This window comes from Falco rusticolus, chromosome 3 (assembly GCF_015220075.1).
Source record: "Falco rusticolus isolate bFalRus1 chromosome 3, bFalRus1.pri, whole genome shotgun sequence".
NCBI classification, from domain to species: Eukaryota; Metazoa; Chordata; class Aves; order Falconiformes; family Falconidae; genus Falco; species Falco rusticolus.
Genome location: NC_051189.1, coordinates 41,158,529 through 41,171,247, shown reverse-complemented (window position 1 = coordinate 41,171,247; position 12,719 = coordinate 41,158,529). Strand labels below are relative to the sequence as shown.

The following is a 12,719-nucleotide window of genomic DNA, read 5'->3' as shown; positions in this document are numbered from 1 at the left end:
CTTATTGTACCTACATGTTCATCATGCAGAGCCCAGTTTCTCCTGGTGGAGGAACAGTCAAGCATAAAGCAAAATCCTGAAGAGACTGGAAAACCTCAGATCTTAACAGTACTGCACTTGCTGTTCATTGAGCAATACTTGTACTCAGGGTGAAAAACAAATGAGTCTGTCAAAAGCCATACTTAGACTTGATACCTTTTCACAACATATCCGTTGTATACATTTTCATCTCCATGTGCTTTGGTGGAGTAGTCCCTGATATACATTGTTCACCTAAGAAGTAAACTGGGTCCAAGGACTATGCAAGTCTGTATAAAACCTTTTTTCATAGGGTCCTCTGAAAAAAAGCTTGTCATTAGCTCCCAGCAGCCAGGGAACAGTTAAGATAATGTCTTTCAATGTTCTATAGATCTCCAATTTAAGCAGCTAATTTTTTCTTGCAGCCAATTTTGTATTTTCTCATTTAAGTAGTTTTGTGATCTAGAAAAATTATAAGCTTTGTTATATCCCAATTGTTTTCATTGCTCATTACAGCCTGGTGGGAACTGGCTACTACAACAATAGAAAGTAATCCCTGTAGTTGTGCTTTTAAGTCTTTCATTAGAAAATGTCCTTGCAAGCATTCCTCATTTTAACTATAGTCTAACAGTAATGGCATTTTTGAATTGTAGGATTGCATGAAATAGTACAACACACAGGATTAATCTTTAAATTATATCTTGCTACATTCTTTAGTAACAAAAACATTTTAATTTCTGATCATACCAAGTCAATAAACATTATGCTACTGGGATAAATAGCAGGTATAGTATAATACAAATGATAGTGCTTTGTACCATTACATTTCAGACACCCAGTTTCTCAGTATACACAGATGCCTGGGTTCAACATTATGGTTCAAACCCACCTTGGTGGAAATTTGTTTTCTTTTCTAAAACAAAGAATTTTGTTAAATTAATAAACCCCATTTTTCAGGAATCATTAAAATGATCTCTAAAAGGATCCTTTTCTTGATGCTTGCAGAGAAACCAGTAGAATAAGAAAGGAAAAACCCTATGTTTCTAAGTCATCTGAACTATCCCTTAGGCTTCCTTCAGATAGTTTCTCTATTCAGATCTGTTTTCAGTTCAAAATGCCCTGTATTAGTACAACACAACCTGTGCTGCAAGTACAATACTGAGACAACTGGCCTGTATGGAAACAGCCAGTATAGTGCTGTTTGCTGTTTGCTTAAAACACAGAGCTTCAGCACAGAAGAACTGGTACCACTTGTGTCCTTTGATGGACAGAACATGGCTCTGCAGACATGGTTGATAACAAGATGTGGGAATTGCACACTCCTCTCTCCTCTCCTGCTTGTCTGAGGTTTTTCAAAGCCACCAAGAAACTGATTGTACCTACTTTAGTCTCAGTGGAGATATATCCAAATCTTTTATTAATTTTGAGAGAACACAGCCACAGATGGTATCACGGGACTCCAGGGTATGATTTAAAAAAAAAAAAAAACACACACACACGAAAAACCAAAAAAAAAGAAAAACCAAACCCAAAACAAACTAAAGAAGTTTTGCTGTGAGCAGTTAGCAACAACTTTTCTCTCTTTTGGGTCTATGACACAGCTGAGAAATTCCAAAATATTGATTGAGGATATCACTGCCATGCTATTACTCAACTGCAACTCGTGCACTTTCCTGTTTCACACCTATTTGTAATGAGATTTCTTACAGGGGGAAACTTTTTCTTTCTTCTCTCCTTCCCCCATGCATACTTCAATTTCAGTGGGAAGCTTTTCACGCTTGCTCAGTCAACCAACATACAGTCAGCTCTAGGACCTTAAGACTTTGCTTTCCTATTTGTTTAACATATATGAATACAAGTTATCTCTGTCCCATGTGTTTAAACAAGTTATTTTCTTCTGCTTGATGTGAAGATTGTGGAGCAATTCCCAGTGCCTTTCCAGCTGTGAAACTCTGAGACTGCAGAAACAGTGCCACACTTAGAGGGGGAAAAATAGATACAGCATGGAGGACCATGCAGCTCTTACTCAGTCTTTGAGACATTTTCTAGGAGTATGGCAAACTCCTTGCTGGTATTACTTCCCTGCAGCACAGCCCCATTGCCCTGCTGCTGAAGCTGATGAGAAGCCCTGCTCCTCTGTGCTGGTCCCCAGACTTCCCTGCTGCCCACCATGCCAGCCTGGCTTGCTCAGCTCAATGCTTTGACCCACCACCTGGGACAGGCAGCAGAGGCTCCTGTGGGTCCAAAGGCACCTTTCTGGCTCCTGCTTTGCCCCCTGCTGCCCTGGTCCACCCCCAAATCTGTTACTGGTCAAATGGCGGCACTCCTGTTTCAGTTTCCACCGTCACATACCAACCAATTTCGGCTACAGCAGTTTGTTTTCCTGTACAGACTCTGATTTGGCAAAGAAAAAAAAATTAAACTATCAATACAAACAGTAACGCAGCAAATTTTAATTATTGTTGCTTTTGCAGTGTGGTTCATCTCTTAGAGGGTTTGGTGACTAAATTCCTCAAAAATACATCCCTTCCTATGATGTTTTCTAGAGCCCTTTATGCCTCTAAGCACTGGAATAGTAAGACTTCTTTCTTGAAACCTCTGCAGTATTTAATTATTTTTTGTTTCAGGAAACAAATTATTCATAATTTGACTTATGAAGATAGCTCTCATGTGGCCATGCCATGATTTAATTTCTCTTGTCTACCTCAGGAAAAAAAAGAAGACACTCTGTCATAGCTGTCCTACCAAATCCAAAAAGCTTGTGTTGCTTCCTGTAAAAGGCAGTTTGCCAAGTGTTTGCAATAAAAAAAGTATTTCTAGAACTTCCTTTAAAAAATAAGATATTTAAATTTTACATTCTAAAGTATTTACAGCTGTTGTAATAAGCAAAAAAATATCAAGAGCAAAGATTCAGGTGTTTCCAAGTAAGGAAAGTGCTCTCCCTTTGGTGAGAGCAGAATAAGGTCCCTCATCAGAAGAAAATCTTGAGTTTTTTTCTGACCATAATGGCATTTTTTTGACTTCCCACATGATGGACTAAATATTGGAGAAATTCTTTCCACTGTGAAATCCCAAGCTAGAAAAGGAGCAGAGAGTACAAGCTATGATAGATACAAGCTGTATCTTCTGTTTCACTCGAGAAATGAGAAAGGGCAAGTTAAAACGCAAACAACTTAATGGAGATGCCAAGAACGCACTGTAAGGATAAAGGGCTCAATACAGATAAATATTTGTGCTCAGTTCATGCTGTTGGGCTATAGCCACTCAAACTTCCAAGGTAATTGCTACTAGCCTACATGCCTCTACAATTTTCAGAAACAGAATCATGTCATCTGAGTGAATTAATTTCTAAATATTGCCTACATCATTTATAAGGACAAATTTTATACTTATCCCTGACAGGCTTTTGCAATACCTGATTAGTTTTTCCTTGTAGTCCACTTTATTGATAAAATCTTTGGACTGACCACAGTCTGCGCAGTGAATTAAATGAAATATTAGTGTTCAGCGTTAGTTGTCAATATAAAATGGGCTTCACACTACAGCTGATAATGTGAGTCACTACAGTCGCTATAGTGACTTAAAAATCTTTTGGAAATGGGTTTCCTTCATGTCTTTGCTTTTTCTGGCTGTGGTCAATATAAAATGCAGCTCCATCGCTACTTATACGTTCAGATCTATGCCTGTTATTCAGATTTACTATTTGATAAAGCTGTTAGATATTTTCTTTAAAAGCTTTTTTTAAAAAAAAAAAAATAAAACCTTTAGAAGATTCTATATGTATGCATATTTTAGCACTATTTTACAGAGTGTTGCAGTTCTACAAATTAATTCACATCAAGTTTTTACAGCTTTTACTTCTCCTGATTGCTCCATGTAAATTAAAAAGTACATTTACAAAGTAAGTAAAGAAACTAGCTTTGGCTATCACCGATTAAATTAAATGTGGCTGGTTGGTTTGTAGACCGTATGTCTCAGGCTACCCAGGAACCAAATTCCTGTGGGCATTGTTGAAGTTCAGGTCACCAGTGGCTTTCAGAGTTACTCCCGTCTTTTGTGCCTAACCATTGTGCAGTTATTGCATATTCAGGGAAGGTGAATGTATTATTTGTGCGTTGAAACAACTTTCCAGCCTTGAAATATCAGAGGAAAGCCTTATCTCTGAATGTCATCACAAAGCCCTTTAGATCAGATTTTTTCTTTTTTACTCAGTCCAAGAATGTAGCAGGAGACAGGGGGTTTCTTGCTGTGTGTGTAGCAGGAGCTCTGAACACACCTGAGGCCAGGAGCATTAATCTGATGACTGAAGATGTGGAGTGTCTTACACTTTATGCTGTATACATTATGAATAGTGGTGCTTTCAAGCAAATTGAAGTAGAAACACACACGCAAGCTTTGCTTGCACTTTTAAGCTGGTGTTCACCATTAGGCTTTATTCTTTCTTTCAACAGAGGACAGTTATGGGATGGATGGGAGGGCTAACCTGCCCAGTTTCACTGGCGACATCAACTGGCAAGGACTGGAAGACTTGTACAGTGTGGATGAGAGTGTATATGAATACAGATACAACTATAGACTTAGTCTGGCTGACTGGACTAATTACTTGAAGGATGTAGATAGAATGTTTGCACTGCTGAACAGTTACTACCAGCAAAACAAAACAGACAAGGCTAACACTGCTCGAAGCAATGGGGACAGGGATGAATCATCCACACCGTTTACCTTGGTGGAAATGACATCTGCTGAAGATTCGAGTGGCCTGCCTGCAGAAGAGCTACAGCTTATTGTGCCAACGGACTTTACAGCCCTCACTTTGAGCACGGTGAATTTAAATCAGGAGAGGAAACTTGAATTAAACAACGATATTCCTGAGAAAAGTAGTCTGAATGACGCACACTGGAGAAATAATCATCAAGCTGAAAAATGGATGGAGAATAAAGAATCTGACCGTTTTGATATGGATTTCAGTGGAAATGGTTTGATAGAGTTGGAGTCCCGGCATAGCTTCATGCTACAACCCATCAGCATTCCTCAAAAAGACATTCATCAGGACAGTGATGCTGTGGAAGATATATTTGAAGATCAAATATATCTTCCCATAAGGTCCGATGAACCTCTTGTTCATCAGGCTGTAAACGTATCCGTTAGGGATTCATCTATCAGCACCCAGAAAACACGAACTTCCCCAAAAAGAACAGAACAGAGTCTTGCAGGGGAAACTTCCAAAATCCTAAATGTAGAAGGCAGTGCCTCAGCTCCACTCTCCTTCAATTAGATCAAGTTGTAAACCATTAAATAAGTTCTCCTTTTTCTTATTAGCAAACTAATAAAGGTAATCATGACAACTGACATTCCATGTTTATTGTAGATATATTTTGCAGCTATCGAGCCCAGTTCAGTTTTTGTCTGTGTACTTTTATTTTTTTTATTCACACACACATAGTTACACAGTAATTCTCCTCACTGGGAAGCAAGATTTCCAGTTTTAAATGAAAAGAAACAGTGTTCCAACTTTCAAATGCAATAACACATTCTCCAAAAGCTAAGAAATATTTCTTTGAAGAGGATGTTCAAGTTACTTTCTGTTTCCAAATGATCCCACCATGAATGACTGTTTCAGTCCACCCAGTCTTTCTGCATAGTATCTTTTTCATAAATTATTTTAACCACTGGAAATTCATAATGTCATGCTTTTAAGTAAAATGCACTTTTAAAATCTGTATGCCATACCGTTTATGAATCTAACACCTTACAAGTTGTTAGTTTGCTCATTGTCTCATGTAATTGTGAAACCAATAAATAGATTGACAGGAAAGATAAACAGCATGGATTGTGGAAACAGACTCTTTGAATATTATTTTAGCAAAAATATTGCATGTTTTTGTTATTTTAATTAAATTTACTCTCAGAAAGGTATGGCTAATGATTGTTAACTGTAGAAGGATTTGTTTAAATTGGATTGTTTCCCTATATGTTGATATTGTCAGTATTAAAAATCCATGAGGTTTTTTGACTTTTTTTTTTTTTCCTGATACTGGTAGAAAGGTTTACATCAATACCTATGTGTTATTGTCACCGCATCTGATTTTTATTATCCTGAACAATATCTTGAAAGCATTGTTACCATTTTGAGACTTTTTGTTCTGAACAGGCATTAAAGGGAATGATAAAAACATAGCAGATTTGCATTATTTTAGATACAAAAGGCACATGAGGTAAAAAAAGTAGTTTAGATAATTTTTGTTGTTATAGTCTAAATTTTTTCTTGAAATTTACCAAACATTAAATTTTATAAAGTATGATACAAAAATTACTTTGAAAACCTGTACTGCTCAGAACTTAATATCTTCCCTTGCTTTTTTATCAATTTCTAAATAATTAGCACAACACCAACAAAAGAGAATTACCTCAAATAGATGTAATTCCATAGTGTCCAATTCACGGGTGTGTTTCCTATCTGTTACATGTTATTTAGTGTAGTGAGTATTTTTTGGCTATTGCAAGCACTGCAGGTTAAACTTACATTCATTGTATTGTATTTTAAGTTGAAACTTTTTTTAAAAGAGATTCTTCTCGTAGGATTTTAATAATTTTAAGAAGCAGTCTTTTTGATGGACTCTGTAAATATGTTAAAATTACTAGCTCTTTATCTGATGTATGTGTCATGGGCTGATTGATAGAAAAACGTATTTATGGTCATGAATGATGTTATTTGTACATAGGTTTTAAGTTACTAGGACGCAGACTGTGTTTTTAAATCTTGTATAATATTTCTGTGATACTTTTATAGTACAATTCTGGCTTCGGGAAAGTCTAGAAGCAATATTTCTTGAAATAAAAAGTGTTTTACTTTACCTGCTTCAGAGAAGTCCAGATGATCCAGTTTTCCTCCTAATTAAGATTTATTTAAAAAATATGTTAACAGCTTCAGTTTTAAGAATCCGTCCACATTTTAAGCAATGGGTAATGAAATAACACACTACATTCTGTTAGTTATAAATTATTCCTGGAGATGTGAATAATATATATTTTTTGTTTAAGACATGCTGTGATTATTGTTTTTTAATTCCCAATTCATCCAGTCCTTTCTTCTTTGAAGTCAATGCACTGAGCTGCACAACCAGTGGTTCCCAGAAGTAAAGCAATGTTACACGGCGTCACCCCCTGCTTTGCTGCTTTACCTCCTCCCTGCAGCAGGCTGGATGCACAGGGCTTTTCAAGAGCGGACCACAGCTCTCTAGTCAGGAGGAGCGTCTCCTTGCACAAGAGTCATCACAAAAGGGAATTTGGTTTCAAGGTAAACTCTCTCTTACTTGCGCTCTATGTTTGTTCGGTGGCCTGTGAATAAGATTAGCTTCATAGCTAAAATCAGCCTTGGGAGCTATGCTTCTTGAACTCTTTTTTCTCCTACACAGTCTTTGGACATTGATGCTACTGCAGACATGAAGTTACAGGTGATGTTTGCGGGAATCAGGAAAGCAGATCAACCTAAGTGTTCAAAAGACAGTCTTTGCCGTGCTAGACAGACCCCAGAGAGATGCCTGCCCCTGGAAAGCACACTGGCAAACACAGGACATATTTCAAAACAGGCTGCGGAACATGCTGAGCCAGCAAGTCTGGGAGGACTTTAAGGACACAGGCAAGTGAAGCAAGGTCCCATATAACTACCACACATATCTCTGTGCAGGGAATTTCCAGCACCAACCACATGCTCCATTCCTTGAAAGTTCACTTCTCTGAAAGAACCAAGCAAGATACTTTCTCTTAATGCTCGGGTAAAGCTAGAGAAGGGAATGGTGCAATAGTGTAGTTCACCCGTTCACCCCACTTGTCCTTCCTCCTTATGCGAGAGCTTAAAAATACTCACTCAGGAAATGGAAGAGATCACATCTCCCTCAGCTTGAGAGTGGTCAGGCTTCCTTCTTCCAGGATAGTGCCCAGTCTACTGTTCTATCAGAAGCTTACATAGTGCCCTGTCTTCTAAACTAGGTGGGAGCCTTTTTTACAGCTGTCTTATAGAGGAGCATGGAGGGAAAAAATATGAGAGAGACTCATTCTGTAGCCAAAAGGTAGAGACCAATGGGTTCTTTCCCTTGCTCTCTAGAAACATGCATCGAATATAAAACCAGACCAAATGAAAGAGACCAAAATATGTCCTATCCCCAAGTAAGTGTCCTAAGCAGTGTGTTGCTGCCCCAATACATTTTCCAGTTCTTTCTGTGCAGTACTTCTTGTCCTATAGCTGATGCAGTTGAGTCATAAGCACCTGGCATGACTGTCGGGGAGCTCTTACAGGCATTAGGCAGTTGTAGGCTCCGGAAGAAAACAAATGCCTAAATCTGACTTCATTGGCAAGCGCTCCTCACAGCAGGCAAGGGGAGGGCTGCCAGGAGGACCTTCTTGGCTTTTTCTGATCTGCAGAACAGTGGCAGGTGTGTCTGTTTTGGAAGGGAGTACATAGTCTGTTACTTTCTGAAGAGGGCCTGGAGCTGGACAAGAATAACTTTAAGGTTTGCACAACTTGGGAGCTGCCAACGCTATGTGAAATGTTTCTTCTGGGATTTAAAAGAAGGCAGCCAGTGCTGCCCTCACACCCTTGGATGGTGTGAGACACTTTCTGAGACCTCCTACCAACCGAAAGCCCTCAAGCAAAGCAAAGATGGGTAATGCTTTGCTTCCAGGACGTCAGACATGACTTAGTGCTGTTATGGGTAGGTGAATCCTGTTGTTCCTGAGGTGTTAGTACACATAGACAGCTATAAAAAAAAGCCCATTTGGATCACAGCATCATTAAGTTCAGTCACCCCTAGGTTTGTATGACAGTTGAGTGAAGGTTTTTTCAGAGTGCAGGTGGACCACCCCCACTCTCCCCACCAAAACCCCTTTAGATGCCTGCAACTATCTATATTGGAAGTCACACAAGCGCAGTGGGAGAGGATCTGCATGTAAAACAGGGCGGAGAAGCCAAGAGCTGCAACAGCCGTATCGAGGGAGAATCTGCTCAGGACTAGCCTTGAGGCCTGAGCACGCTTGGGTGGCTGGTGCCTGCTAGGTGTGATGCTGTAATAAATCTTCCTTCTTCAGTCTGAGCAAAAACAATCCTGAAAAATCAATTTTTCACTGCAGCAAGTGGGGCACAAGCCACAGAGACATTTCAAAAGCCTATGTCCCACCTGAAGGGACACTATCACAGCCTGAGGCACCTCAGAGCTGCCTGGGGTAATTACACTCCCGCTCAGGCAGCAGCTGTCAGCAGTGCAGAGCTGCACAGCAGCCTCTCCTCAACCCCTGCACCACCCCGCTGCGCTTCCAACCCTTGTCAAAGTAGCTCATTTATTCAGTTTTCAATTAACAATGATACCCGTGTTATGCTAGACATCTACTGATGATAATTTCATCCGCAGCATATTCCTGGATTTAACACAGGTGACATTCAGGGGATCTGCAAGACACCTTTTTGTGTGGTTATATGTACTGGAAATGAAACCAGGTAAGTCTTACTTTGAACGTGCAAGTCAGAGAGGATTTGAACCCCACAGATTTCTCACGTCCGTGAAACCGTAGCTCCTCCCTGGCTGCACATATCCCGGGCTGAAGCTGCGCTGCTGGCTGGGGGCTTGAATCTGGTAGGTGCTGGGCACACCACCACAGTTTCTGACTGTGGTCTGGAACCAAATGCACTCAGATGCCTCAGAAAGGCAAGCCATGGCCTGAATCAGCGCAAATTCAGCTGCCCCATGGCAGCAAAGTTTTGTCTGGTCCTTGCTGGGGTGCGGGGGCTCATAGTATTGACAGTACATCAAGCAGCGAGGAAGTTTTGTAGAAACAAGCCACAGCTCATCCAGCCATGAAACATGCACTACAGGTCAAAACAGTTAGAGTATAAAGGCTCAATAATGAAACTTGTCTAGAAAAATACATTAATACATTCAACTTCAACCTGCTGTTCTTTTGATCTTGAAAAACCAGGCTGCCTTAGGACAGAATTTCCATCCATGGATACACCTATACTTTTAAATTAAAGTGAGTCCAGAGAGCAAAAAGACTTGCTCTAAAACCAAATTATATGAACAAGGTCACATCCACACTGCTTGACCAGGCTGACCCCATCCATGTCATGCAACACTTAGCCCTGGGTCTCCCCTTGGCTCTGTGCTAATGTTCCTGTGGACTCAAAATACAATTTCCATTTGTTTTCATTTTTAAACATCTGTGGTAATACAAGGCCTGTGTTGCAACCACTAGAGCTCTTGTGGTGTGGTACCGTGGTGTGTGCTGCAGCCCCTGCGGTGCTGCATGAGGACACGGGGGTCCCTGACACACGCAGCCTGCTGTGCTGGATGGCTGCAGGAACGGGGGGAACCAAACCTGGTTCAGCCACCTCTGACATGCAGGAGCTCTCTGCGGTATAGCCCTTCCCCACAACCACACAGAGGCAGTTTGTTGGTGTGGTCCAAATCAGAGCCAAGGAGTGAACTAAGGACTAAGCAGTGTGGACATCAGGAGTCCAGTCCTTGGGTTCATGCCCTGGCCCTCTTCTACTAAGCAGCATAGATGCGCATAGACTTGTACCCTATATATTTTTTCCCACTGTCAACATCTATTTCAAACAGATTTGTATTTCTTAGCATATAAGTAATGTTGATCAAATTTAGCGCTAGAGGAAAAGGTGGAATTTTACAGTTTATTTCTGCACGATAAATACTTAGTCATGATTCCATGGTCACTGACTTCGGTGGAAAGATTTGGTTTTGTCTGACCCTGTATTAAAAGACCAAATACATCACCACCTGATCCAGAATGACTGCAGAGCTACCCACGTAACTTTTGTGTTGCTTTTTTTGTTAGAAACAAAACACACATAATATGCTATTTTTTATTTCCAAATATCAAGTATTCAAGAGTTTGTTTTGTAAACACATGTTTACAACAGATGCTGACAATAGATTTCATTAAATGATGTGTTACACAGCTTCAAAATTATTCTAAGCTCTGCTGAGAAATAAATATCAATTGAAAAACCCCACACAGGAGCCTCAAGTATGCAAAACAAACTGCATAAACCAATTAGTCTCTTTTTACCACAGCACAGCACCCACACACTCATACAGTCAGACATACTCTACAACTTTCCTTAATACTCTACACATTTGCTTAATAATGAGTTTTTTAAAAACTAAACAATTACAGGCAGTGTGCCCACTCCATGCTCCTAACATACTACCCGGACTGTTGCTGTTCTGCCTAAATTATTTGGTAGAGGTATGCGCTGCAGCCAAGGGCAAAACTCCTGTTTGCTCAGCTGGGGAAAAACATGGGTCTTCTGTGAGAAAGGCCTTCACTCAACCATGGATCTCATTAGCTCCAAATTATTTGGGGGGTTTTTTTGTACCAAAACTCAGTTACAAATGATTTAGTATATTATTTTTTTTGTTTTGAAATTTCCCTCCACGGTTTCAAATACGGAGTTTGTTACAGAGGTAACATTTCTGACCTATAAGCTGGAGGTGTACCTCTTAGTGCTATTTAGGATATAGATGCCTCCACTGCATGAGCAGCCCAGGCACAGTAACACAAAATAATTACCTTTAAGAATTCAAAATGGAAGGGAAAAATTTTGTCTTCAAGATTTTAAAACCAAACCCTTCTGTTTTAAACCGTAGCTCACTTTAAAGTGTACCAGATTTGGCCTTTTTCCATTGCTAGAGGTAGAATTTGCTCTTATTCTACTCCTCTTTTCCTGGTATTCCATGGAAGAACATTAATATTTCAGATCTCAATCCTTAATTTACTTCAAATGCTTTACCAATGCTGCTTGGCTACGGAGTCCCAGAATTTAGCCCAGTGTTTCTTGTCATTACTATAGAATTTATTTTCAGCCTCTGCTTAAGCAAAGCCACTAAATAAACTAACACGTTACAGCAGGATGAATACATCCCACATGAGATTTCTGTGGTCTGTATAGCTTTTACCTTAGCTGTTAGCGCTGGGCCAGATCCTATACTGCCTCCTGAACGTACTTTCCCACAGAAGAGCTAGGTAGGAATTGGCCCACCAGGAATTATAAACACTGTCTTTGCTGGAGCAGTCCAGACTTTAAGAACAGAAACACGTGCAGTCGCATCATTGACATGCCTTGAATATGTCATTTAAGCCATAGTGAACACATCATAAAATACTTCAGTACCTACTAGCACCACAGTGTTGTTTAGTCATTTGTCCAAAGATTATCCAGCTGTCTCACTCTTCCTTGAGGTGACCAAAGTTTTGGATGCTTTTTGTAGCCCTTCATGAATTCCACAGCTTTTCATCTATTCTATACCATGAACAATATATTGTTACAGGATAACATTGTGACAACTGGTTTGAGACAGAAAAAACAAGAAAATACAGTGCACACAACGGATAATGTAATAATTAGAAGAGTAGAATGGAACCTGAATAAAAAAGCATCTATTTCACAACACTTGAAACCAAGAAAGGTTTGGAGCTACGTGGAACTTGCAGAGCTATGCCTGTGTTTAAAAGGCTGTATTGTCAAAAGAAAACAGCTGATCTGAAAGACTGGAAGGGAGGTTGCTAAAACCTACAGTTATTAACTGTAGTTAATGTAATGGATATGACTATGGAATATGCACAGTGTTAACTGTCCTCCTTAATTTATGTAGTCTATTCCGTGGAAAGGATAGGGAAGATTTCCT

The 12,719-nt window shown here is 39.8% G+C and overlaps 1 protein-coding gene across 1 annotated transcript in view; it reads left to right on the top strand.

The window, feature by feature from the left end:
• Positions 1-6,872, top strand: part of SULF1 (sulfatase 1) — a 127,887-nt gene extending 121,015 nt beyond the window's left edge. The window contains exon 24 of the mRNA XM_037381926.1: positions 4,470-6,872. Within this exon, the coding sequence (XP_037237823.1) occupies positions 4,470-4,500 (31 nt within the window). The 3' untranslated portion in view covers positions 4,501-6,872. The remainder of the gene's footprint in view (positions 1-4,469) is intronic.
• Positions 6,873-12,719: the final 5,847 nt, after the last annotated feature.